Raw genomic sequence first — 26,586 nt, 5'->3', positions numbered from 1 at the left:
GATGTAATTGTTAGATATGTTTTGTATGTCATGTCATATGTGATATTATGTAACTATAATTTATAACTTTAATAATAATAACAGCTTATATTCGCATAGCGCTTTAATGCTTTTCTCCCAACAACCCTGTGAGCTAAGTAGTGCAGGTATCGTCACCCACTTTTGAAGAAAGGCCTAGAGAAATCAAATGACTTGCGTGTGATCACAAAGCATGGCACACTGGATAGAAAGATGACTATGACACTAGGAAGATCTGGGTTGAAGTCCTCCCTCAGACACACGTTGTCTGCTACTCTGAGCAAGCCTTTGGGGTGAAGTGACTTGCCCAGGGTCACACAGCTATTAAGTGTCTGAAGTCAAATTTGAACTTGGGTCCTCCAGACTCCAGAGCTGATGCTCTATCTACAGCACCACCTAACTATTCCTCTTGAGTGAGTCTTTTAACTTCTCAGTGTCCCAAGTGACTCTCTAAGACTATAAATTTCCAAGAAATCAAGTCATCAGTGAGCATCTATTGAAGATTTACTCTGTACTAGGCACTATGCTAAGTTCAAAGGATATAAGAAAACATTTTTTTAAATTGTCCTTGACCTCAAGAAGTTTACATTCTAAAGGGGGAGAGAACATGCAAGCAACTAGTCAGTACAGGTTATATTAGGACAGAAAAAGGTCCTGGAGGGAGGGTAGGATTTAAGCTGAGTCGACAATGAGGACCAAGATGGGTTGGTATATTTGCAAGAAGACCCGTGGAAAGGGGCATAAAGTGTAAGAAAATTGGAAAGGTCGAAAGAGGCCCAGTTACACAGAGCTTCAGATTCCATCGTGAAGGTAGTAGGGTGTCACTGAAGGTCCCTGGACAGCAGAGTGACACACTCAGACCTCAGCTTCCTCATGTCCAAACTGGGGATGATAATAGCAGCCTACCTCGCAAGGTTGTTATAGGGATTAAATGAGGTGGTAACTGTAAAGTGCTTTAGATAGTGTCTGGCACATAGTAGGTACTGTATGAAGATTAGCTATTTTTTTTATCAATTGGTTTGAGGGAATATGTTGAAAAGGCAAAAGTCTAATCTAAAGCCTTTGACTGTTTCCTGGAATGCGTGCTGCATTTCAGGATTAAAACCAGAGTGTGCAACTGCAAACTGTTAGGTATCCATGTAGGTATATAAAAAGGAGATCTGAGTTCAGGGAGCAAGTGGAAAGTAATCCTTGCTGTTGGGGACATCGCAGCAACTGAAGCTAGTGGGTCTCTTGAGTTTGCCAAATGGATTGGGTGTCTGCATTAAGTTCGACATAAATATGTTGAACCCTTGGAAGGGGAAGTGGGGGGTGGGGAGACTGGGTTGCCTAAGGAGGGGCAGTCTGACCCATGTTGGGAATGAATTTTGTGGCCCCTCAAGGGGATAGTATCTATGTTATCTCCTTCAGCCTGGGTGAGATAGAGACCAAGTCTTTAAAAAACAATAATAAATAAAATAAGGAATATGTACAGGAAGGAAAAAAAAAGAAATTCCCTGGTATCCCAGAGTAAATATGTAATTTAGATGAGGAATATTGTATAACTTTTACTGCCAGCCTAGCTATTAATTATTCTAGCATATCTCTCCCTAAACTACTGAATGTGAACACATTAGGAATTCTTGCAATTGATAACTTTAAATTTCCAGGATATGTATGTACATATGCATATAAAACCTTTAGAGCATATTGACCTCTTGACTGGAGATACCTGGATACTAACCTTTTCTTTGACTGAATTGAGTGTGCTAAAGTCTAAAACTATTTCAAAGTCTTAATGATGCTCATATTGTCAGGTAGATATTCCTATAGGATCATAGCAGAGAAGGCAAAGCATGGACTCTAGAGAAATAAAGATAGTAAGAGAGACTAGACCTGTCATCTCATTGACAGGGAACTCCTAGGAGAGCAAAGTCCTTTTCCTAATGTAGGTCAACCTCTGTTCCACATCACCTATCAAGCCCAGAGTCTGAGGGCAGAGTTTGGGACGCAGTGGGAGGAGAAGGAGGAGGTTGATCCAAGTGCAGTCAGTGACTGGGGAATGAATAGAAGAGTTAATGGTTTCAAGGAGGAATCTACCCTGTATGCTATGATGCCTCTGCCCATAGTAGCTATCCAGTGAATGCTTGTTGGCTTGTTGTAAGCTCTGTGGGTCAATGTTGGGTCCCGAGGAGAGACCATGGAAATGGAGGAGGGATGTATGTACACTGATGGAGGTAGGGAGAGGGAAGCAGAAAAGGGAGTAAGCAGAAGCATTTTCTTAAAGAGTTTACAGTTTTATTTGGTTTATTTTTTTTCATTTGTATTTGTGATTCTAGGATGCTTTTTGGCAAATCTACAATTTTGTGGGAGTGACATTGCATTTTCCATTTTTAAAGGATTTTGCAACAGATAAGTGAACTGCAGAGGGAGCAGAGAGAGATTTTTGTGGACCCATGACAGACTTGGTGTCTGCTGTCTAAGGACAAGATAGGATAAATTAGCAGAGATCAGTCTCCAGGTTGTCTGGGGAAAAGATGAGTTTTTGGTTTTGGCCATAGAGTCTCAATCCACTGAGTGTCAAGGAGCTGTAATCTATGTCAGTGGAACGAGTACCGAGTCCCTGGTTGTTTGTATTAAAAGAAGCAAACATAAATAGCTCCTGGTATCTCTGGGAAACAGTTGAGTGAGTGAGTGTGATGGGAAAGGTGTTTTAACAACAAGGAGCAAGGTTGTGTTTTCCTAATGAGTATCCTACTTTCCTGGTTGTGTCCTTTTTTTTCAATCTTTGGACTTGAATTTCAATTATAAATTTCTAGTTTATCTCCATCATTCGTTGTCTTAGATGAGAGCTGCTCAGACACTTACTGTCTGTGTGACCCTGGGGAAGTCATTTAACCTCATCTTCCTCATTTTCTTCATCTGTAACATATGGGTAATAATAGCACTTACCATACAGACTTGTGAGGATCAAATGAGATAATATTTGTAAAGTGTTTTACAACTCTTAAGTGCAATACAAATCCTAACTATGATAATAATTATTGTTATTCTGTTTTCTTATGCAATGGAATGGAAAAGCATGTTATTAAATGCTTATTCTATTCTAGTGCTAGGATACAAATAGAAAATTGAGAGTCTGTGCTTTCAAGAAATTCCCACACTGATGGGGTGTGGAGACAACGTATAAAAGAAAGCTTGCTTCTTGGAGGATGAGAAGACCACGTGGTACTTGAGGTTTTATAAGGAAGGTAGCAGGGCAGATGCTAAGGTCCTGAGGGCCTTGGGAAGTAATGGTCAGTCAGATGGTCCCTGACAGAGGAGAATGAGTTCAAGGTTAGAATGGAGGGGTTCTGGGAGACCTCCGGGAGAAGTGAGGTGGGGGCCTGGGAGGAGAGTCATCCACCAGCTGGCTATCCAGTACTTGATGGGAGTTGGGCAAAAGGTCATTTCTTCTCATTTGAAAAAGAGAAATCTTCACCCTTGGCTTCACTTCCTTTGTCTTGCAGTGAAGGCATCTATAGCAGGATGGAACAATGGAAGGAAAATGGTAAAAATTCATTTAAAAAATACTTTTAAAAAGGCCAGTTCTAAGAAAAACCATGTAATTTTGCCCTGAGTTTATGGTACAATGCTTTTGAACTGTTCCAAAATTATGAAGCATGAAACTGAGAGCTGCCTGCTTGAGCCCAGCTCCACCTTCATCCAGTAATAACCCCCTCCCTTTTCCTTTCTTCTCCCCCCACTCGCCTAATCACACACACACGCACACGCACACACACACTCACACACACACACTTATGCTTTAGATTTCTTGATCTGCAAAATGAAGGGAGCAACGTTTGCTACTTGTGTAAACCGCCCTGGTAATGAGATAATATACACAAGGTCTTGCAAGAGGGTTTTCTTCAGCAGAGAGATACTAGATTAATAATACGGTGCTGTAGTTCTGGGCACTAGCCTTTCTTAAGAAATCGGTGTTCTGGATTTGCCACTGGCTACACGATTTTATCTTATTTAAAGCATAGGTTATATTTTAGCGATCGGGCTGTTAATAAAGTGTTCTCTTTAAGTGACAGCACTATTACTTAGAATAGCTTTTTCTATAGACAGACTGTTCTTATAATATCATGGCAAATAATGGAACAATGTAGAAGGCTCCAGCTGTTTCTCCTTTGACAAAGGAAAAACATAAAAATGGCTATTATCCTGCCACACTGCAGCAGAGATGTAGTTTTTTTCCCTCCAAAAGGAAAACAGATGAACAAAAGGGTTAATCTGTTTGTGCTTACCCTAGAGTTCTAGTTTCCTTATCGATTCTCAAAAGCGCATTATCATCCTGAATCTCAGCTGGCCCTGCAGAAACAGGAAGACTTGATTATGGAGGAGAGCCCAAACTCTGCCATGCAATGCCCTTTGTGATGCTGGCCTGGCCACCCTGGCCGGAGGTGCACGGATGCGGCTTTACCTTCCCATCCCATCGCTGCAGTGCAGCGTCTCTCCTTAGGTTATCAGTCTGTCACTGAGGCTGCTGCTGAGATAAAAGTCAAGAACAGCTGGTGCTGCTGAGGAGTCTGCAGGGGCTCCTTCCCCACCCCTCCCCACATCGAACCTTTGCTTCTTTCTCTCTTTCTTCCTTTCTTCCTTTCTTTCTCTCTTTCTTTCAAGCTGAAGCACTTAGTGGAATCTCCCTTTCAAAATGCCTTCATTTTCTTCCCTCCATATTTCCTTCACATTAGAGCAGTTGATATCTTACTATACATAGTAGGGCTCCTTTTGGATAATGCAGCTATCAGTCATTTAGACATTAACCAAGTCAGATGCCCTGGGAGCTTATTTTTAGCTTGAGTAGAAAGGTTTGCTGAAACCAATCTAATTTTAGAATTTGTCTCATCTGCTCCTAATTTTATCAACCTTTCTTTTAAATTCAAATTTCAAAGTAGTGCCCTACCAGTCTCAACTCTCATCTCCCATGTGCCTGGAGACATTATTTTCCTTATGTTTTACTGGGATGTTTACTGACCAGTGAAGAAAATCAGTGACATGCATTTTTAACATGTTAAACCAAAAGCCCTCATCAGGGTCCTTTGAGGGGCTGTGGCTGCCATGGTGACAGATTCTTTCTGCCTTCCTGTTGGCCCTGGAGGATAGAAAGCTTTCTCTTCACCACAGTGTATGTAAATAGAGCTGATGAAAAATTAACCCAAGCAATTAATGGACCCATGTGAGGGATGGTTTGCAGATACAACTACCCAAATCTGAGAACCTGGACAAATGTTTTCCCTGTTTTTAGCACTCTAGGGGATGTAGGCATCGGAAATCCAGTTCAATAGTTCTACCTTGGGATTGATCTCTCTAACAAAAAGCATAATGAGAGACTTGCAGAGGTAGGGTAAGGAGCAACAGCAGGGTGAGCGATTCTTTCACTTCTCCTGATCAGAGAACCAATCTCAGGCAGTAATGTTTTTGCTTTATAGCTATCTCTTTGTACTTGTGAAGGGTTGGGGAAATCACCTTCCATAGCAAGTGAAAAAAATAATAATCCAAAATGCTGTTAACGTCTGTTTTTAAAGCTTGATAGCTTAGAATATAGTCTTGATCAATTCTTAATGAAGTAACTTGGAACAAGTTCTGAAATACCTTTCCCTATTGCTCCCAGGGATGTTCTTGCTGTCTGCAACCCTTCAATCTGATTTCAGTTATTGATCATAAATTTTAAAAAAAATGACAGTAATTTCATATTTTTTTTATTCACTAACAAATCCTCCTTATTCCTACATTTCTGGTTACTACAGGTGGTCAGTTTCGTGTACCACACTCCTGTGTTTCCTATGTGAAAAGCCCTGAATGAACCTATCTGTGATTCTTTAGGGTTTTTTCCTGTGTGAAAAGCCCCAAATGAGTGTACCTGTGATTCTTTAAAAAGAAATTTCACATGCACCTTCAGAAGATTCATTAAGAGAAAATAAAAAAGAAAATGTTTTAAATCTTGATTGTATGTTCTCCTGACTTAGAAAGGTGTGTAATTGCTAGCCAAGTCTAAGGAGATTCATGGTATTATCCCAAGTGGTGAAGTCTTGCCTTATTAAAAACAAAACAAAACAAAAAACCCTAACCAGTTTCATTCTATTTTAGGAAAGTAGTGGATATAAGAGCAGATACCTGCTGGCAAACTTCTTACTCAGTTTCTTTATTTATGTAACTCCTATTTCAAAAGTCTCTTCCATAGAGACTATGTGAACTATGATATAGACTCTTATCATCCTCTTAAGGAGAGACATTAAGAGTTCTGACTGTCATTCTGTGAGGTGCTTCCCCCAGCAGAATTGAGAAGAGTGTGTAATATTATCTTTCTCCTAGGTGGACCTCTGAGATAAATGTGTTTTAAGAGAACAAGTGATATTCAGTTGTTTGTAAAAATATGCAGAAGAAGGAACAGTGAAAGAAAGAGGGCGTATTCCATGTCACTTATTATTTGGAAATTCTGGTATGCAGCATTTGCAGTGGTTTGAAACACTTGCATATACTGCTCTGAAGCTGTACCGAATGCTGCCTGGTGAGAGACCAAGCCCTTGCTTGACTCTGGGGAAGTACACTACTTCTCTCAGGCCACTGGACCAGATTTTGCATTAAGGAAAAAACAACACTTATTTACAATCCAGGTCATTTGAAAGAGAATGAACTTCTCCTTTCACTTCAGTAGCCCTGATTCACATTGGTTCAACCAAGTCTATTGGTGATACTTTCATTTTTATTAATGAAACACTCACTTTCAGTCGAGAGATGGAGAAAGAAATGGAGTGAATTTCTGCTGTACCAGTATTTCCCAAAGTCTTGTGTCTAGAAGTCTAGAAGACTTCTCATATGCCGACTTGCCTCAGGTCCTAAAGCATTGGCCTGACAAACCATTTGTGGTTGATGTTAGTCATTCTTCAGTCGTGTCGGACTCTTGGTGACCCACTTTGGGGTTTTCTTGGCAAAGATACTGGAGGGGTTGCCATTTCCTTCTCCAGCTGACCATTTTACTCTCATATGAAAGAAATGAGTAACCCCTAGTGGCTTCTGTTCTAGGGTAAAATATAAGCTTCCCTGACATGTAAAGACCTTTACAACCTGGTCTCAACTTATTTTCTGTCTTCTTTTAATACACTCTCTGCTTCTTCCACTCTATGTTCCAATCAGACTGGACTAATATCCCTCACACATGAACTTCCCTTAACTGATTCCCCATGTCTGCAGTGTACTCTGTCCTACCTAGTTTCTAAAAGAAAAACTCAGCTTATTTGCCAAAGTCTACATTAGACCTTTCCTAAACTTTTTGATCAGTCATCTCTCCCCCCAATTTCCTTGTATTTATTTTTATTAATCTTATAAGTGTGTGTGTGTATATATATATATATATATATATATAGGTATTATTTTTATTTACATACACAGGTTGTTTCCCCCTAAGAATATAAGCACCTTGAGGGCTGGGCTTATTTCATTTTTGTTGTGTATCCCTAGCACCTGGTGCAATGCCTAGTGCATGGTAGATATTTATTGATTGATAAGTATAATCATCATTGGGGCAGCTAGGAGGTGGCACAGTATATAGAAGATGCAGGGCCTGGAATCAGGAGGAGCTGAGTTCAAATCTGGCCTCAGACACTTATTAGCTGTGACCCTGGGCAAGTCATTTCACCCTGCTTGCCTTAGTTTACTCATCTGTAAAATGAGCTGGAGAAGGAAATGGTGAACCCTCCAATATCTTTGCCAAGAAAGTAAATATGGCAGAAATGACTGAATGACAAAAACATAATCTAGATCATTATATCATTGCATAAAATGATGTCCTGATGAAACAAGTCCCTATTTTGGGAATGGCAAAAGTTCAACTCATAATAGCAAATAAATCATAGTAAAATGTTTTAGCGATTATCGTTGTTACTTGTTTGTATTTTGCAATCCAGTTTTGTTCATCACTTAGCATGCTTTCATTTTTTACTGTTATGAATGGAAATGTTAGAAATTTTCACTATTTTATTTAATTAAATCTTGGTCATCTAAATGACAAATTCTAAATGTTTAATATGAGGTAAGAGAAAGTACTCTTCTCACCTACCTTTGTTTGGAATTTTTTCCACATTCCTCCATGTTCTCTGTAGATAATCTAGGTTAGATTGTACTTTTTCTTTCACTATAGAGTAGCCCCATGACTACCAAGGTATTACAATTTAAAATTTATTGCCATCTTGGAAAAGAAAACAAACACATGAACTAGTTCTTATCATTGATGTCTGACTTTCTCATACTCTGAATAGAGTTCCCTTCAAAATTTACAGGGATTCTACAAATGGAGGAAATGGACAGTTTTGTGGTTTAGACTGGAACTAAGCCAAGAAAGTTATTTGATTGTAAGTCTGCCAAAGTGCTAAACTCACCCACCCACCCAACCCACCAAAGTGGAGTAAAGTCGCTATGTAAATCTAATAAATGAATTAATCCGATGGAGGCATCTGATATTATTTATTGCCATGTGCTTCTCCTAAACATACTCTATGCTAAATCTTTCCACTTCTTTTGTACTCTCCTCATGGAGTCTGATGAGTTCTGCTTTTTTTTTCCTGGCAGACTCATGGAGACATATGCTTCTCTAGGATCTTAAAATCAATGTGGTTTTGAAAAGGCCTCAGATGTCTTGGTTTCATTCTCTTCTGCATTATAGAAAATGATTCTTTGGGGATTAAGTAAAAATTGCCTTCCCCTGGGACTCATCCTGGATTCATCTAATTCCATCATCATGTATAATGTATCAGCTCTCTAAATGACCCTGTTAAGATTGAGAGTGGCCTGAAGAATATATTGGTCCATTATGAGTTTGCACAGGTTAGGCATGTTGGGGAGGGGGTGGTAAGGAAGAATAACAGCTGTTGTCAGCATGAGTCTTCTCTAAGCTATGTTAGCATCTGTGAGTAGAAAGACAACGCGTGCAGGCCTACTTTTAAAACCATCACTATTTCTTTTTTTGTCTAAATACAACCATACTGTGATTCTATTTTTACTGACAGCACATTTAAAGGGTTAATTCATTTGTTCATGGTCTTGAGCCTTTAGCAAAGCACATAGCTCTATGTGCATAGAATTCAGATTTTAGAAAGAAAACTGATAATTTTTGGCCATGGATCAAAATCACTGTTCCCACAGATGTACTCTGCAAAGTCCCCTGGATTGTCATTTTTCTGTTCAAGCCAAAGGGAACTACTATTGTAATAATTGTAAAGGACCAGACATTTCTGATGTTTCCTTTTTTTAATCAAAAAAATGCCTAGTATGAAGCAAATTGTCCAATTTGTAGTACTTAAAATAAATACATCTATCTTTTAAATGTGCATATTTGGAATTCTGTTATATCAAACATGTATACTGAAATATGTAGATGAAATTCTGAAACACGTATGATCCTGTTTTTATATTCATTCATAGCCAAACAAGGTTTTTGGGATTAAGCAGTTTGTGTACACCCCAAAATCAGTTCTCCATTATTCAAGACACAGTATACACTTTATCACTCAGTCAATAAATCAACAAACATTACTGCCTGTTACATGCCAGGAATTGTGCTAGATACAGAGTATATGAAAACAAAAATGAAACAGGGCAGGAACATTCTATCTGGGAAGATGACATGTTTATAAACATAAAATCAGATGCCAAAAGTATACCAAAAAAATGCAATATAATTAGGTGGGAGAGAGGCAGGGAAATACCACTAGTGGTTGGGGGAAATCAGGATAGGCTTGCAGGATGTGATACATGATCTCAGCTTTGAAGGAAGCTTGGGATTTTTAGAGGTTAAGGTGAGGAGGCAGAGCATTCCAGGAATGGGGTTGGGGGTGGGAAAGAGATAGAAAGCCATTGCCAAAGTGCAGAGATGAGAGGAGTATCATATTAGAAACAACAGGTAGGCTGTTTTGTTGGGACCATACGGTGTGAGAAGGGGGATAACGTTAAATAATAAACCTCCTAAGAGGGGCTAGAAATGTATACTTTGGATTGTCTTTCCTGTGTCCTTTTATCTTGTTTTGGTGGCTCATAGGGCTCTATCCTGGGATTTCTTCTGTTTTCTCTCTGTACTATCTTACTTGGTACACCATCTCCCATGGATTCAATAACCTTTTCTATACTGCTGAAATCCAGAGCTATATATATCCAGCACTACTCTCTCTCCTGAGCTCCAGCTGCCTTTTGAACATCTTGAAATGGATGTCTCAGAGGTACCTCAAATTCAGCATGTCCAAAATAGAACTCATTAATTTTCCCTACAAACCCTTTCTATATACCAGCTTCCTTAAACTGTTGAGGACAAGCCCATCCTTCCACTCACCTATATCTACAACCCTAGTGTTGTCCTCAGTACCTCACTCTTGCCTGCCCACCCTGCGTATTGCCAAACTCTTTGGTTCTGGTCTCTTTTGTGTGTGTGTATATGTATGTATATATGTGTCTGTACATATATATGTATATGTATACATATATATGTACACACACGTATATTCCTTTCTCTCCATCTGCATAACCATTACCCTTAGTTTAGACCTTCATCACCTTGACTGTTGAAAGAGCCTTCTGCTTGGTCTTCCTGCCTCACATCTCTTCCCTACTCCAATCCATCCTCCACTCAGCTGTCAGTAATTTTCCTAAAGTACGGGTCTGACTACTTCATCTTCTCTTCCTAACACTCAGTAAACTGCTGTGGCTCCCTCTTGCCTCTCAGAGCAAATATAAAGCCCTATGTCTGGCATTTAAACATCTTCACAATATAGTTTCTTCCTCCTTGTCATTGCTGCCTCTTAGTTTCTCTGGGTCCCCTCAAGATTCTTCTGTAGGAAGTTTGTTTATTTTTCCCCAGTTGCTAACACCTTCCCCTCTGAAATTACCTCCTATCTGGTCTATACATTTTATAGTATCCCTTAATTTACATGCTGTCTCCACCATTAGAATGGACGTTCCTTCAGGGTAGGGATTGTATTGTCTTTCTTTGTATCCTCAGTACTCTTTTTATCCCCTTTATCTGACACACCAATTGATTATTTTAATTTTTAATAGAAATCTAAAATTTGTAGTAAATCCAAAAGCCTATGTATAGCTCTTTGAGACTTGTAAGCCTGATGGTTTGGGGTACAAGAGGAGGTAGAGGTTCAGCTGTTGGTTAGATTCATGATTATTGAATCCATGGAAGTTGATGAGATCACTGAGTGAGATGGTACGGAGGCAAAAGAGGGAATCCCAGGACAGAGCCTCCAAACAAAATGTGTAAACAGGAGGGATGCCGATGCAGACTTTGCTGATTGAATCAAATTCTGATGAGCCAGCATACTTTTGAAACCTTTTTGTAGTGAGGCAAAGTAGGCTGTAGAAAGCAAAATTAAAAGAATGCTATACACACTGACTAGAGCTGTATAATTATAGGCAGTAATAACAACAACAGAAACACTTGGGATGCTCAGAAAAGAAGTAAAACAAGGGCCTGGAAAACAAGCGGAATACTGTGGTCACTAAGGTGTTAAAGCTGTTGTTCAGTTGTTTCCTTTGTGTCCGATTCTCTGTGACCCCATCTGGGGTTTTCCTGGCAAAGATAATGGAGAGGTTTGTCATTTTCTTCTCCAGCTTATTTTACAGATGAGGAAACTGAGGCCAACAGGGTAGAGTGACTCTCCCAGGGTCACACAGCTAATAAATGTCTGAGGCTGGTTTTGAATTCATTAAGATGATTCTTCCTGACTCCAGGCCCAGCATTCTATCCTCTGTGCCACCTACCTGCCTCTTGTTAAAGTCAGTGTTGTGTTCACATGTGTTATATTTAACAGTCAGTAAATACATGTTTAAGGACATATTGACAGTTATTTCTGATTTTTTTTCATTTTTCTCACTTTTACTTATGTTTTTATAACACTTCTACTTGCTAAGGGAATTTGAAATTTTAAAAAATCTTTTTAAAGAAAACTGTTTTACATAGCTGTACAAGGACATGTGAACATTCAGGTATACTTGGTCAACTTTATTCTCAGCCTCCTTACCAGACAGAGCTCTTCACTTTATTTGTAATGGCCTGAGCTTTATATGGGAATTCATAGGACTATAGGCTCAGAGTTGGGAGGGAACTTAGAAGTGTTTTAGTTCAACCCCCTTATATTATAGCTGAGGAAACTGAGGCCTAGAGAAATGGTATGATTCATCCAAGAACACAAAAGTGACAAACTGCAAAGTCAGAATTTGAAACTAGGTCTGCTGATTTCAAATATTGTGCTTCTGGATCCCCCTCCCTCCCCGGCACAGCACTGCTGCCACCTTAAAGAATAATGTAAATCACTGAATAGTAAAAAAAAATGCTTTTAATTTGTGCGAATTAAGATTTTTTTCCTCTTACTTTGTCAACACAGTATTCTCTTCAGTTATTTTAGTTCAACATTTCTCAAATTTTTTGGTCTCAGTTCCCTTGTAAAGCCTTAAAAATTATTGAGGACTCCCTAATGAGCATTTGCTTATGTGGATTATATCTGCTGTTATTCACCGTGTTCCAAATTCAGACAGCTTAGTATTATCAGGAGATTAATTTTGATTTCACAGACCACTTGAAGGGGGTGGGGGGCATGGGCCATACTTTGAAAAACATTTTAGCGTCACCTATTTTAAAGCAGCCCTATTCCCCTCTCTCAAGCTCTCCTTTTCTTTTTGTTCTTCTTTCCCCTAGTTTGGTAGTTTTGCTTAACTTATTATTTAATTCTTTTTATCTAGATATTTAATTTTACCTTTCCTTTTTCCCTCAGTTAAGTAGTCAAGTCAAATCTCTCCCATTCCCCTTCAACTTGTGTTTGTTTTTTCAAATTTCATCTTCTGTTCCTTTTCTTAAAAATGATTTCTTTCCTGTGTTCTCTTCGTTATTTATCTTCTTGTTTAGTTTAGTTTAGACTTTTTAATTTAGACTTTCATTCTGTGATTTGTGGCCCTTCTTCCTTTTTTTAGTCTCTTTAATCCTTTTTTAGTTTTTATACTGTTTTTAGTCTTTTTGTTCCTGGTGAAATTCAAGCTTCTACAATACCTGTTCCCTCTTTGAAATTATTTCTGTGTTATTGCCTTGTATATCTTGCTCTAGGCTGCTTTTTCCTGTTGTGCCTCACTCTTAGAAATAACCAGTTCCCGAAGATGATAGAAAGGATATTGCCCTGTGGTAGGAATTTTCCATATCCTGATTTTGCAGGCTGTTATTTACCTTTGTCTCCCCAAAGCCAATTTTTATGTCATTTGTCATGAAATATTTTCTCTGGGTCTTTATCTCTTTCACATCATCGCTATTTTGGAGAGATCTGAGAGGTCGTGAGGATTGGAGAAAATGTCTAGTCAATCCAATTCAGCTGTCATTTAGCAGAACCCTACTTCATGTACTGGCACTGGGCTAGTCACTGGGAGAACTACCAAGGCCCGCTAGTCCAAGGTATTTCCCCTTGTGGAGATTGCAGACTAATAGTAAAAGAAACATGATGATCATCTGTACCCGGGCAATGATGCTATCACAGTTCCTTTCCCACAAATCTGGGGCACATCTGGAAATTTGTAGTGAAAGGGATATTGACACATTATCAGAAAGCTAGAAGTAACCTCAGAAATCATCCACAAATGAGCAAAGTGAGACCCAGAGAAGTTAACTTCTCTATTATGCATGCAAGAAGTACATAAGGATTAGATCTAGACTTGGAGGTCATTGTAATAGATGAGAAAACTGAGGTGCAATGAGACTGAGTGACTTGCCCAGGGTCACACAACTTGTAGGTATCTAATTCAGGACTTCTTGACTCCAGATCCACTATACCATACCACTTTCTTCCAAAATAAAAAATAAAAAAGAAAGAAAAGAAAAGGAAGGAAAAGGAAGAAAAGAAAAGCTAGCATTTATATAGTTCTTTAAGGCTTGCAAAGGTTTTACATGTATTATCAACCCTGTGAGGGTGGTGCTATGACAAACCCCATTTTTGAGATTGTTAAATTGAGGCTGAGGACTTGTCCATGGTCACACAGCTCATGAGGATGTGCAGGATTTGAAATGAGGTTCTATCTAGCTACCAAGCATTCAAAGTTCTGACATATGGCTAAGACCACTCCATGCTCCTGTGTTCTCCTTCAAAGGCTCTTCCAGAACATGTTCAAGCCATAGCTTATTCCAATTTAGATTATATTTCTTACTTAGAAATAGCAGTGATCTATGATTAAAAAAACAAACAAACCATCTGTTACATTTGCAAGGACTTTTTTTCAATTTGTAATCATAGATTCTCCTAAGGGAAAGTTACAGTTCATCCAGTTCTAGCATTTCAGATGAGATAATGTAGGTAAAGCACTTTGTAAACCTTAAGATACTATATAAATCTTAGCTTTTAGGTAGTAGTAATATCAGTATTCCCAATTGTCAACTCCATGGGAAAATGTCTGCAAAATTTTTACTACTAAAGATCCTTGCTTCTTTAAAACAGTTAACTGTAGAATTTTAGTCCTTCTCCTTTCCTTCCATTCTACCTCTTTCCTCTCTGACTACTTCTTTTTCCCAAGTTCCTGCTTTGACCTTGTGAGTTGCAAAGAGCTGCATTGACCCTGCTGAGGAAGAAAATCCAAATATTTTACTGGTCCGCAGCACTGTTTGGGTCTGGAGACACTAATTAGTCTGATATCCTCATTGTACAGATAAGGAAAATAAAGAACAGATGTGCCTCTGGAACCAGTTGCTTTAAAAAAAACCAAGTCTTTTGTTGCCCCTTCATCTTTCTTCAAGTCCAGTCATGAAACCTTATGGTCAGTGTTGGAAAGCTTTATTTCTTGGTAGTTATCCCATTTGGGCCCAATACTGCTTGAACTGAATGGAATACATCAATAGAAATGGTCTCTACATCTTGATATTATGCAGCTTCCTAACTGAATGAATGAATGAAAAGCGTTTATTAAACATTTAACTATGTTCCAAGCAGTGGGGATACAACTATAAAGAGACAGCCCCTGCACTCAAGGACTTTTCATTCTAATAATTCAAAATGTTTTTAACTCTTGTTTTTAGCCCTTGGTTAGTTTGATAGTAGTGAAAGAACTTGTTGAATTCTAGGGTTGGTTTTTTGAGGTTCTGGTTTTTTGTAGTGGGATGTGACAGCAGCAGGGACTGGACATTTCCATTGGATTCTCTTTGGGGAATTTTTCCATTTATCAGCTTTGAATGGATGGAAACTAAGGCCCTTCTCCATTGCCTCATCTTTCTTCACTTCCATCTCAATATGGCAGATGGGTAGAAGGTGGGAGAGAAGCAGTTAGCATTGGGAATTACTGCTTATGGAAGATACTTTGTTGGAAGAGAAAAAAGCTCTCCCAACTCACCTTCCCCCTCCCCCACCTCAAACCATGGTGTTAGGTCTTTCCTCTAAAAAGGAAAAGCTAGTTAATGATTGATATTTACATAGTAACTTAAAGACTGGAAAGGATCTTAGGTTTATTATTTCATTTCAGTCTAACAGCAATCCTGCAAAGGTAGATATGCTAGGTGTTATGATCCATAGTTTAAAGAGGAGGAAGCTAAGGTCCAGTGACTTGCCTATGTGGCTAATAACTGTCAAAAGCGGGATTCAAACCCAGGTCTTTCAGACTCCACATCTGTGCTTTCTCCGTGACATCACATTGTACCTAAACCTCTACCTTGAAATAAGACCCTCTTGTCCTACTTAATTTTTCAGAACAAACACAAATATGAAAGTCCATGTTCCAGACTGATCACATAGGGTTTATCAGAATATGCTTTCTAGACAACTCCTAATCTCTAACATTTATCCTCATGAGAGATAATACTCAGTCTTCAAATACAGAATGATTGTTGGCAACGTGCTGATCTCACTTTAGAGATAACTTTAAATAGTACCAGAGGTTTAGAGTTGGAAGAAGTCTTAGAATCAACCATTCATTTTCAGGGGAGGAAACTGAGGCTTTGAAAGATTGACTTGCCTAAGGTCAGAGATATAATAAGAAGTAGTCAACATTTTAGTTCAGGCTCTTTGCCTCCATGGCCAGCTTCTCCTGCTGCAGAATGTGAGAAAGCAGTGGTTTTCTGGAAGGAATTTGTAATTAAAGCCTTTGAGTGTGATCAATATGGATTCTTTTCACCCCAGTGCCCATCTCCTTTCAGGGAACTAGAAAGACGCCCTTCTTACCCGGTAGTTTCATGCGTTTGTTGTTAAGTAACATTTTGTGGGAGCCTAAAAATATGTAAATGGCATTAATTGGCTGGTGACACCATCATTTGGAATTAGTCTTCAATGACTGAGGACTGAAACAAATGCCTTAGGCTATAATGCCTGTATGAAAGTAGGAACTCTTAGAGGATTTGTTTGACTTAACATTAAATTACACAAATTTGATTTGTAAATGAAGCTGTAGAGGACCTGGACAGTTAATTTTGGGTAAGTGAAAGAAGGTTAAACCAGGAATAGAAGACCTTTGGCTATGTAGTCACATGGGTTGTTTGACCTCAAAAATCTCTTATCCATCTTCAAAGAGATGAGAGTGAACTTTGATGATTTGGTGAAGGAAAAAATGTAGAATTGTTAGCTATGATAGAGTTTTGATCCACTTTGCTGGAGGGTGTGAGTTGATACCTTTTGAAAGTACATTAAATCTCCAAGACTCCTCAAAATGCTTGAGAGCAAGAGCTCTTAAAGAATGAGGATATATGAGTAGTTCTACTTCATTTTCAAGGGTGGATATTACCCAAAGGAAATAAGAACCACTGGGAAACTCATCTTTTCATCAATGGATATTGATTAAAAGCCCAACTGGCTTCATCTAACACACTTTGTAGAACTCCAGAGGCATTGTGGTGATGGTCTTGTGTGAAGTAAGCCTCTTCTCCAGCAGGACTTCATGGAGGAGTAATAGACAAATTTCCACTTGACTTTTTTGTCTTCAGTAAATTCAGAGGAAGATGCTAAATTCAATTCCCTGTTGTCTACCTCAGGATTGAACCCTTGCAGCCTGATCCTTGGTCAGACAACTAGCAATTTAATAAGCACCTACTTTATGCCCAGCAGTAAACTAAGTAGTAGGGATAAAAAGAAAAGCTAAAAACAGCCACTGCTCTCAAAGAACTCCCAGTCTAATGGGAGAATCAATGTGCAAATGACTATGCAAAAACAAGATAAATATGGGATGATTTAAAGGTAGTCCCATAGAGAAGGCATTAAGGGTACAAAGGACTGGAAAAGGCTCCCTTAAAAGATGGGACACTTGAAGGAAACCAGGAAAGTTAGAAGGCAGAGAGGAGGAATGAGAGAGCTCCAGGTAGAGGACAGCAGAGAAAATGCTCAGTCAGGATATGAGTGTCTAATACTATGAGGAACAAGGAGGTCAGTGGCACTGGATCATGGAGTGTGTGAAAGGGCTTGGGAGGTCAGAAGGCTAGAGAAGTGATGTTGATACTGGTTTTGGCCCAACTTCTGCCCCTTGACCCTGCTTTTTGCAGGGTCATTTTGTTGTCAAGGTTCACATCCTAGTTACTGACATTGGTTTCTCCACATGACTCCTCTGGCCTTGGCCTTCCCTTGTTCCTCCCCACTAGGAAGGCTTCTAGCAGTGTCAGGGAACCGAGCCAGCTGCAGCCCATCACGAGCCCCACACTTCGTCCTAGCCTTGGGCAGGCCACGAGAAAATAGAAAATGTGAGGTCAATGGTATTCTATGTGTCATTTGTCTTTTCTCCATTCCTTGGGGGAATTTACCTCACATGGTGTTCTGATGGGTCCCTTTCCTCCCTACTCTCAATAAAAATAATATTTCTTGATGCAAGACTATATTACTTTGCTTTGGTAGCTGGAACTGCTTCCTGTGAGGATTTAGACTATGCATACATACACACACACACACACATATATATAATATATATACATACATGCATATATATACACACACATACATATATATATACATATATATACACACATTTTGCAGGAAGTATTGAATACGTAGAATCTAGCAGATGGTTACGTAACAATATATTGCTTACCACCCTCATAAACTGCTGGCATGTTGCAGAGACTTTGAATGGCTGTTTAGCTAGAGACCATAGGAATTAGAGAGCTTTTCATTTTCAAGAATAATTAGAACACACAGAACTTGGAAATAGACTGTATCCCTGCTTAGAAAGATGGGAAATGCATTCTAACATTTATTTACAATGTTACCAGAATTTTGCAGAAGTTCATTGTCTTCACTGGATCATAGATTGAAAGCTAGAGAAAGGAGTTGAGAGATCATCTGGCTAATCTCTTCAGTTGTCTTATATGGATTGTCAGACTGTCAGGTAGTAAATGACCCAGCCCTGTTGGGTCTTAGACCCCAACGAAGAATACATAAATACGAGAGTACCCCCAAAGGCTTTGTTTATAAAGTACTTGCAACTATAAGATGTTATAGTTCTATTTAGTTTTATGGAGTCTGTTTTCTTGGCAAAAGAACTGGGGAAAGAATATTTCAGTTTAATACCTGTATGTCACATCCACCAAATATATACCACCAGATAACATAAAGCCTTATAGTTTAGGCATGAAGCCAAATAGTGAGGATCTCAAATTCCTTGAACATCTTTAACCGATGATCCCATAGCTTTACCTCCTTGGTCCCAAAAAGCAGTTTGCTGGGCTTATCCCCATACCCTGTCATGACTTCCATTGGAGACTTCTCATGGAAAGGGATGGTGGCTACTAGCACCTGCTTGCAGACCCTATCATCAATCTCCCAGTATCTGAAGCTAGCATTTATATAGCCCTTCAAGGTATGTAAATATTTCATTTTATCTTCATAATCACCCTGGGAGGTAGGTGCTATTATCTCCCACTGTACAGATGGGGATACTGAGGCTGAGAGAAACTAGGTCACTTTCCCAGCTGATAAGGGTTTGAGGCAAGATTTGAACTCAGGTGCTCCTAACTCCAGGCCCAGTGCTCTGTCCACTTCAACTTAACTGCCATTGCTTCTCACATTATCTCTATCCAGTGACTAGAAGTCTCAGATTGAGACCCCCTTGTTTATGACCATAAACCTGGGGAAATTGAAAGTAATTTTTTTTTTTTTTTGAGGAAATGGTTTGAGATCTGTGTCTCTGGGAAAATGTCACCTTATTTATTAAGTATTTCTACCTATGGTACCTATTAGTGGCAGTGTGGTATATGGGAGAGAGGGGTATCATTCAAGTTAGGAAGACCTGATTTTAAGCCCTACTGCTGACCTGTACTGGCTACTATGGTAGAAAGAATATTGGCTCTCGAGTCAGAGGGCCTGGATTTGATCTCTACCTTTGATACTATTGAATAACTTAAGAAAGTCATTTAACCTCTTTGAGGCCCAATTTCCTCATCTTTCAAATGAGAGCGGGGTGATCAGGATCATAGATTTAGAGCTAAGAAAGATCTTAGCTATCATCTTCATTATCAATCATCTATCTATCTATCTATCTGTCTGTCTGTCTGTCTGTCTATCTATCTATCTGTCTATCTATCTATCTACCTTTTTATCTATGTAGGTATAGATAGATATATAGATGAGTCCAGAGAAGTAAAGGAAGTTGTGTGATCATTGTACTTCAGTCCTTTTTCCAACAAGATCTTATACATTGCTTCCCTTATTAAAGATGCTCAAAAAGTTTTTGTCAAATGATTGAAAATGGAATGTGTCATTACATAATGTGGCATTACATTAGTATTGGGAACATGGAATGAGATGTTGGGTGTCCATTGTGCTCAGCAAAGAGGAATTGGTTCTGTCTTGCTCCATTTTCCAGCTGGGATTCTATACTTTATATATGGAATTTTTATGGACTGTCATAGGTATTTTTGTTGATTTTGTACTTTTTAAAATTTGTTTTTTCTCCTTTGTGCTAAGAAAACTCCTTAGTGCTTTTTCAATTTCATATCTGGAACCCTGAGATCTCTTCATCTCAGATACTTTTGAGACTTCAGTGATTACAAGGCAAGCTGTTTATATAATTTTGGAAACTTGTAGAAGGAAAAGTGATCTGGGACTCCCTCTAGAAAAAAGGCTTTCTAGGATAAGCTTAATTTGAAAACAAAACAAACCAACAAATAGGAAACTTTTTAGAAAAAACAAAGTTTTGTCTGGGAATCATGAAAATAATATCAGAAACTGCACTTCTGATCTTTCAGATTCCTGGAGAGCTCAATATTCTTCTCTGAAACCTATTTATCTTTGCAAGTATTTCAGATTATGAAATTAAAGGCCTATAGACCACAGCAGGAGTAGAAATATGTTGAAAAAACAGAACAAAAAATAGATTGAAGAGAACAAGTGTAAAGGGGAGTCATAACAGGAAAGTCTGTTAACTACCATGTTCAGACTGTTATATACTTTAAAAAATAAGTTATAAATATATAATAGATATTTGTAATTTCAAATACAACATATTTCCTTTTTTCAGTTCTTTATCTATGGCAAATGATTCTGTTGGCAAATTTGTAATAAAAAAGGACTTTTTTAGAAAAAAATTTGCATTAGGAACAAAGGGTCCTGAGTTGTATTTCAGAATTCCTTCCAAGAAGTTATGTTGAATTTTTATTTTTAACTAGATATCCATATTTTCTATATCTTTGCATTTATTTGTGTACCGTTATCTTTGTAAGAGTTACGTAAGGTCTTTAAATACACACTTGCATGCATATGTATTTTCCTTTTCCTTTTCTGATGTGGTGCTGTTTGTGCAGAGTTTCTCTTTGTGATTGTTTCATATTATGTTAACATCATTACAAAGCAAACTCCCCCCCACACACACACTTTTCTTATAGAATATTTTCCAACAGAATCTTTATTCTAGATGTGAAAAGTTTATCTCATGTCCTTTCTCTGTCGTGGGTCCAATTCTATCTATTCCCTATGTCATAGGTTCAAGTCAAATTGAGCTAAAGGATGAGTTATGACCTCAGAGAAGCCAGGGATTTCCTAGAAACTGATGACTTTGGGGAGACAGTGATTATTCTAGGGTGCAAATTGGGATTTATATTCTCCTTGCTCCAAGCTCGGGATTGTTCTGAGGGCTCTGAACTGAGTGAAGAAGCCCCAATCAAAGGGCTGAATGGTTTCTGGAAGCATGTCTAGTGCTCTCCAGATGGAGATGAGCCAGTGTTAACCTATAAGTCCCTTCGGACCTTTATAGCATGACTTGGTTCCACCCTGAGGATTGGGTAAAAATTAGTTTGACCTTTAGGGGTCAGGAAAATGGCCCTGAAAAACCTCCCTATTTGCAGTGTTCTGTGATTTAATTTGTCACCTGCTTATCTCAGCAATAGACTGCTACATCCCTTGTGTTAGAATAACATGTTATCTTGATAAAACTCAATCACATTTTCCTTATGAGTTTCTTTATGATCCTATCAGAAGGGTGTTATGAACTCTAAGACTGAGAATGAGCTCATGTTCACAATGGATACTAAGGACAACAAAAAGGAATTTAAAAAAAAAAACTCTGCTGGGGAAAAGAAGAGGATAAAAGAAGAATATGTGTCCACTGCTTGGAGATAAATGTAATTATGATAATAGACTTCCAGGGCATGTGTGTTGATTTACAGATAGCTAACATGGTAGGTAACAAAATCAAGATTCAGAAGTTCTTCAGCATGCTAGAATGATGGGCCAAATCTAATAAGATGAAATTTAACAGAGAAAAAAGATAAAATTCCATCCTTGGGTTAAAAAGATTAATTTCACAATTACAAGATAGGGGAGGTATGGCTAGATAACAATGCATTTAAAAAATTTTTAAATTTATTAAATTTTTAATTTACCAAAATTTTAATGTTTTAAAAAAATTAAAATTAAATTAAAATGTATTTTTTTAAAAAGATCTAGAGGATTGCTTGCTCACTCTGAGTCAAGGATGTAATACGGCTGCCAAAACCTGGGGAAGCATTGGTTCCACTGTTCTTTGCCCTGGTCAGACCACAGCTGGAATGTTATTTTTAGTTGTGGACTCCCTGTTTTAGAAAGGACCTTGATAAGCTGATGACTGCCCAGGAGAGGGTGATCAAGATGGTAAGAGGTCTGTGGAAAAATATTCTTTGATCATTTAAAGAATTAAGGAACTAGGGATGTTTAGACTAAAAAAGAGAATAGTCAGAGAGGATGTGATAGTTGTCTTCAAATACAGTCAGTCCTGTAATGCAACATATGTGTTCTAATATATAATGAAAACCATGGGGCTAATGGGAAAAATGGGGTTACAAGCACAACATTAAGTGGTAGGCACTTAGTAAATGTTTGTTAAATTGGATTTTAAACTTCATTCCCTTCCTTGTGATAAAGACCCCAAGAGATCACAGGGGAATTTGTTTTACAACTTTGTGTTGAAAAGAACTAGAGTGCTAGACCACTGGAGCCAGAAGGGGACTTAGAGATAGATCTCTCATCTCTGGATTGTCTTACCTCTGAGTTGGCAGTAGCAAAATCGATCAGGTTTGATCAGGGCTGTATTCCGCTCTTTGGGCTCTTGGGGAGTGTCATGAAAACATTGGATAATCCTGACAACTCAGCCATACTGAGCTCTGAACTACATTTGCTTTGCCCATTGTGCCCTGACCATATGTTCTCTTTGGAATGACTCCTGTTTTGCAGAATCACAAATTACAAAGAGATTGTTTTTCATCTTCTTTTTCCTTCCTCTCCCTGTCCTTTTCCCATGTGAGATTTTTTCTTTAAAGTATACTTTCCAAGTATTTATCCTGTTTATACTAGTATGTGCCCTTGGGACTCATGTTTTAAAATCATGTTGAGTAAATGAAGAGTAGCTACTTATTTTTGATTAAATTTATCTAAATCACAACTTGCTGTCCTTGCCTGGAGGAGGACGATGGTGTTACAAGGTAAAAGCCAGTATGGATTCTTTGTCAGATTAAGAAGTCACTATTGTGAAATAGAAAAAGTTAAGCTTGCCTGTGTAGATACGTGGGTTAATGGATAGAGTGCCAGTTCTAGAGCCAGGAAGACTCATCTTTCTGTGTCCAAATCCAGCCTTAGACACTTACTAGATACGTGGCCTTGGGCAATCCCTTAATCCTGTTTATCTTAGTTTCCTGATCTGTAAAATGAGTTAGAGAAGGAAATGTCAAACCACTCCATTGTCTTTGCTAAGAAGACCCCAAAAGGTGTCATAAAGAGTGGGACATGACTGAAATGACTGAACAGCAAAATCTCCTTGCCTTCTTTCTCAGTGTCTCTGTCTTTCCCTCCTCTATACCACAAGCTGAACCCTGGCTGGCCTGGCTACCCACCACAACACCCCAAGTGAAAAGGCTTTCCCTTAAATTATCATTTTCTCATATCCCATTTCTCTGCTAGGTGATCTAAAAACCCATCTACACTAATGTGTTCATGATTTCTCTTTGGTCACAAAGCAAGCTATTCCTGCCACTCACTAATCCATCTAATTCATCTGCTTGTGCCTTGACTCCCATTTCCTTCTGCATCTTCCAGATCTTGGTCTAGTTGTCTTCTTTTTTTTTCATTAATCTTCATTCTTTCCCTTTGTCCCTGACCTCTTCCCTTCTTGAATGTGCTTAGCTCTCCTTAAACCTAAAAAGCCTTCCCTATTACCTCCTCTTTTACTTTTATATTGCTGAAGGGAGAAAAAGATCATCTATCCCCATTGCCTTCACTGGCTCAACACCCATTCTTTCCTCTGCTCAGCTTTTTGCAGTTTTCCTTCCTCATTCTATTGAAACTTCTCTCCCAGAGATCACCGTTGCCCTCCCGATTCCCAGAGATCACTGTTGTCCTCCTGATCACCAAATCCATTGATCTTTCTATAAGTCCTTATTCCCATTGACTCCTTGTAGCATTCCACACTGCAGACTACTCCCTCCTTGGCTTTTTCCTTTTCTAACTGCTCCTTTTCTGTGTTCTTCACTGCCCTCTAAGCCTTTGTCTGATTCTGCAAAGTTGAATGTTACCCAAGGTGCTGCCTTTAACCTTCCTCTCTCTTGGCATTCTTACAGAATGTAAGCTCCATGAGGGCAGGTCTTTGTACCCCTAGTGCCTAGCTCTGTGCTGGGCACATGCAGGTGATTAATTAATGCTTGTTGAGTTGAATTCCATTCACTCCCATGTTTTCCACTGTTATCTCAGTTTGAAAGGCTCCTTAATTAATTTGTCTTAGCCCAGGGGTGGGGAACCCTCGCATAAAGGCCTCAAGATCTTGCCCTAACTTCCGTTCTGCATTCCAGATCCAAGCCACCCATAGCCGATAGCACTTCTCTGCCTGAATGTCCTGTCATCACTGCAAATGAAGCCTGTCTAAAACTGAATTTATTTTCTGTCCTCTTAAATCTCCTTTTTCTTTTTATGTCCCTGGAACCACCATTAACCCAGTCTACAATGTGACTCTTCCCTTTCTCTCTCACCTCATAACCCCTTTGTCATATCTCTCACATTCATCCCCTCACCTCTTTTCCTCCTGCCACCACCACAGAAAAAGCCCTCATTATCCCTTGCATAGATTATTTCAATAGCTTACTAAGAGTTCTTCCTTCCTCTAGCCTTCCCTTCTCAAATCCATCCTTCATACTACTTCCACATGAATCTTCCTTATTTATATATATACTCATGACATTCTTCCGTTAAAAAAAATCTTCGCTGGCTCCCTATTACCCATCAAGTAAAGTTGAGATTTATCTACCTGGCACTAAAGACTTCCACAATATCTCAGAGCACTAGCTTTCCAAACTTATCTCATGTTACTCTCCTACAAACCAAACTAGACAGTTCTCTGTCCCTCCTTCACCTCCCTGGACGCTGCCTGACCAGTGTCTCTCACATACACTTTACATACTTTGCTTCATACATTTATTCAGTGTGTCTCAGAGTCACAGAGCCAGGATGTGTCAGAGGCAGACCTTGCACTTGGGTCTTCCTTTCTTTAACAGCAGGAACTATGAATTATGTCATGCTACTTCTAGGACAGTGGGCTTTAGGCAGTACCAGGATAGCAAGAAAGTGCTGTGGGGGATGGCGGGGGAGGAGTGGGGGAAGGAAGGAGAGACTTTGGGTAAAGGGACCTTCTCGATCCCTTTGATTTTAAATCTTGTTGGCAGTTGCCTCCTCTGCTTACTGGTAAAACCAGCCCTTGGGAAAGGAATTTGCCATATCAGACTATTTTTAGGCCCTACAAAGGTAGAACAAGCAGATGTTTTGTTTTTTGTTTTCTGTCAAAATCCTATGATTCACAATCACTTTCACTCTGGGGGGATCAGGTAAATTCACTGCCCTGCCTTGCTCTGTCATTCATGAGGAGGAGTCCTTAATTAGTGGGGAAAAAAATAGATTAGCCCACCTCTCCCTGTTCAAAGACTGCTTGGGCTTCTCTCCATGTCTCTCTCTCTTACTAGCATCACTTAGATGAAAAGACAGCTAAGTCAGCTTATAGATTTGACTGCAAACTGACGTGCCTTTTGGTTTTGGCTTACTTGGAGAATTTATCAGTTATACTATTTTTATGGCTGTATGAGGCTGATGTGGACTTTCTTTCTCCTTCCTTCTTTCTTTCCTTCCTCTCCTCCTTTTCTCCTGTCTTCCCTCCTTTACTCTTTCCTTCCCTCCTTTCTTCTATTCTTTCTTCCTCCTTCCTTCCCTTCCTCTTTCCTCCCTCCCTCTTTTTTCCTTCTTCCCTCCCTCCCTCCTTGCTTCCTTCCCTTCCTTCCTTCCTCTCTCCTTCCCCCCCCCTCTCTCTTTCTTTCCTTACTTCTTTCCAAGTAATTGTGGTTCTGGATCTATAAGGATGGAAATAGCACTCTGGGAAGAACCTGTGTGTAGTGATGCTGCTTTTTCTCCCCTTGATGACCAAAGCTTTATCTTCTCTATTTCCATCTGCAGGGAGGAGAACATTGTTACTACCATGGCCACGTGAGAGGATACCCTGATTCCTTTGTTGCCCTGTCGACATGCCATGGACTCCAGTAAGTTACTCAGTTTTGCTTTTTCTCCAGTACCTTTTAATGCTCTGTCTCTGATATTACTGGTATCCTGGCTTCTTGTGGACTCTATCAGGATAAAGTTTGCTTCAGATCAGGGATGGACCAGGCTTTCCCTTTATTCTTCATCAGTACCACAAGATATTAAGTATTGACTACATGCCAGGTTTTGAGCTGGGTGCTGGTAATGTAGAAGTGAAAACAAAGCAAGCCCTACCCTGAAGGAGTTTACATTATAGGAATTTAATTTTTCTTCTGAGAACTGTTCTAGTCTTGATCTAGAAATTTTGATATGTTTTCTCCATCATTATTCATCATTATCATCATCTCCATCATCTCTTTCCACAAACTTATTGTTTCTATGATTTGGTCTTTAACGCAGGCCTTCTTAAATTGTTTCCACTTGCGACCCTTTCAGTGCTTCTTAAACTGTGGGTTATGACCATATATGGGGTCAGGACCCACAGTAGTTTAATCTGCTTATTCAGGGTATCATTATTAAGTTTCCATTTAGCTTTTGCTTGTGTCTCCTATACCTATTATTTTTATTGCATTGTATCCTG

At 39.0% G+C, this 26,586-nt stretch overlaps 1 protein-coding gene across 10 annotated transcripts in view; it reads left to right on the top strand.

Moving 5' to 3' along the window:
* ADAM22 (ADAM metallopeptidase domain 22) overlaps nucleotides 1–26,586 on the top strand; it is a 262,858-nt gene that overhangs the window by 129,710 nt on the left and 106,562 nt on the right. For all 10 annotated transcript variants that reach the window (XM_072651557.1, XM_072651551.1, XM_072651554.1 and 7 more), the window contains exon 5: nucleotides 25,926–26,008. In XM_072651557.1, the coding sequence (XP_072507658.1) occupies nucleotides 25,926–26,008 (83 nt within the window). The remainder of the gene's footprint in view (nucleotides 1–25,925; nucleotides 26,009–26,586) is intronic.

Source organism: Notamacropus eugenii, chromosome 3, assembly GCF_028372415.1.
Source record: "Notamacropus eugenii isolate mMacEug1 chromosome 3, mMacEug1.pri_v2, whole genome shotgun sequence".
NCBI classification, from domain to species: Eukaryota; Metazoa; Chordata; class Mammalia; order Diprotodontia; family Macropodidae; genus Notamacropus; species Notamacropus eugenii.
Note: the sequence above shows the minus strand (reverse complement) of the source record. Positions and strands in the feature narration are given on the sequence as shown.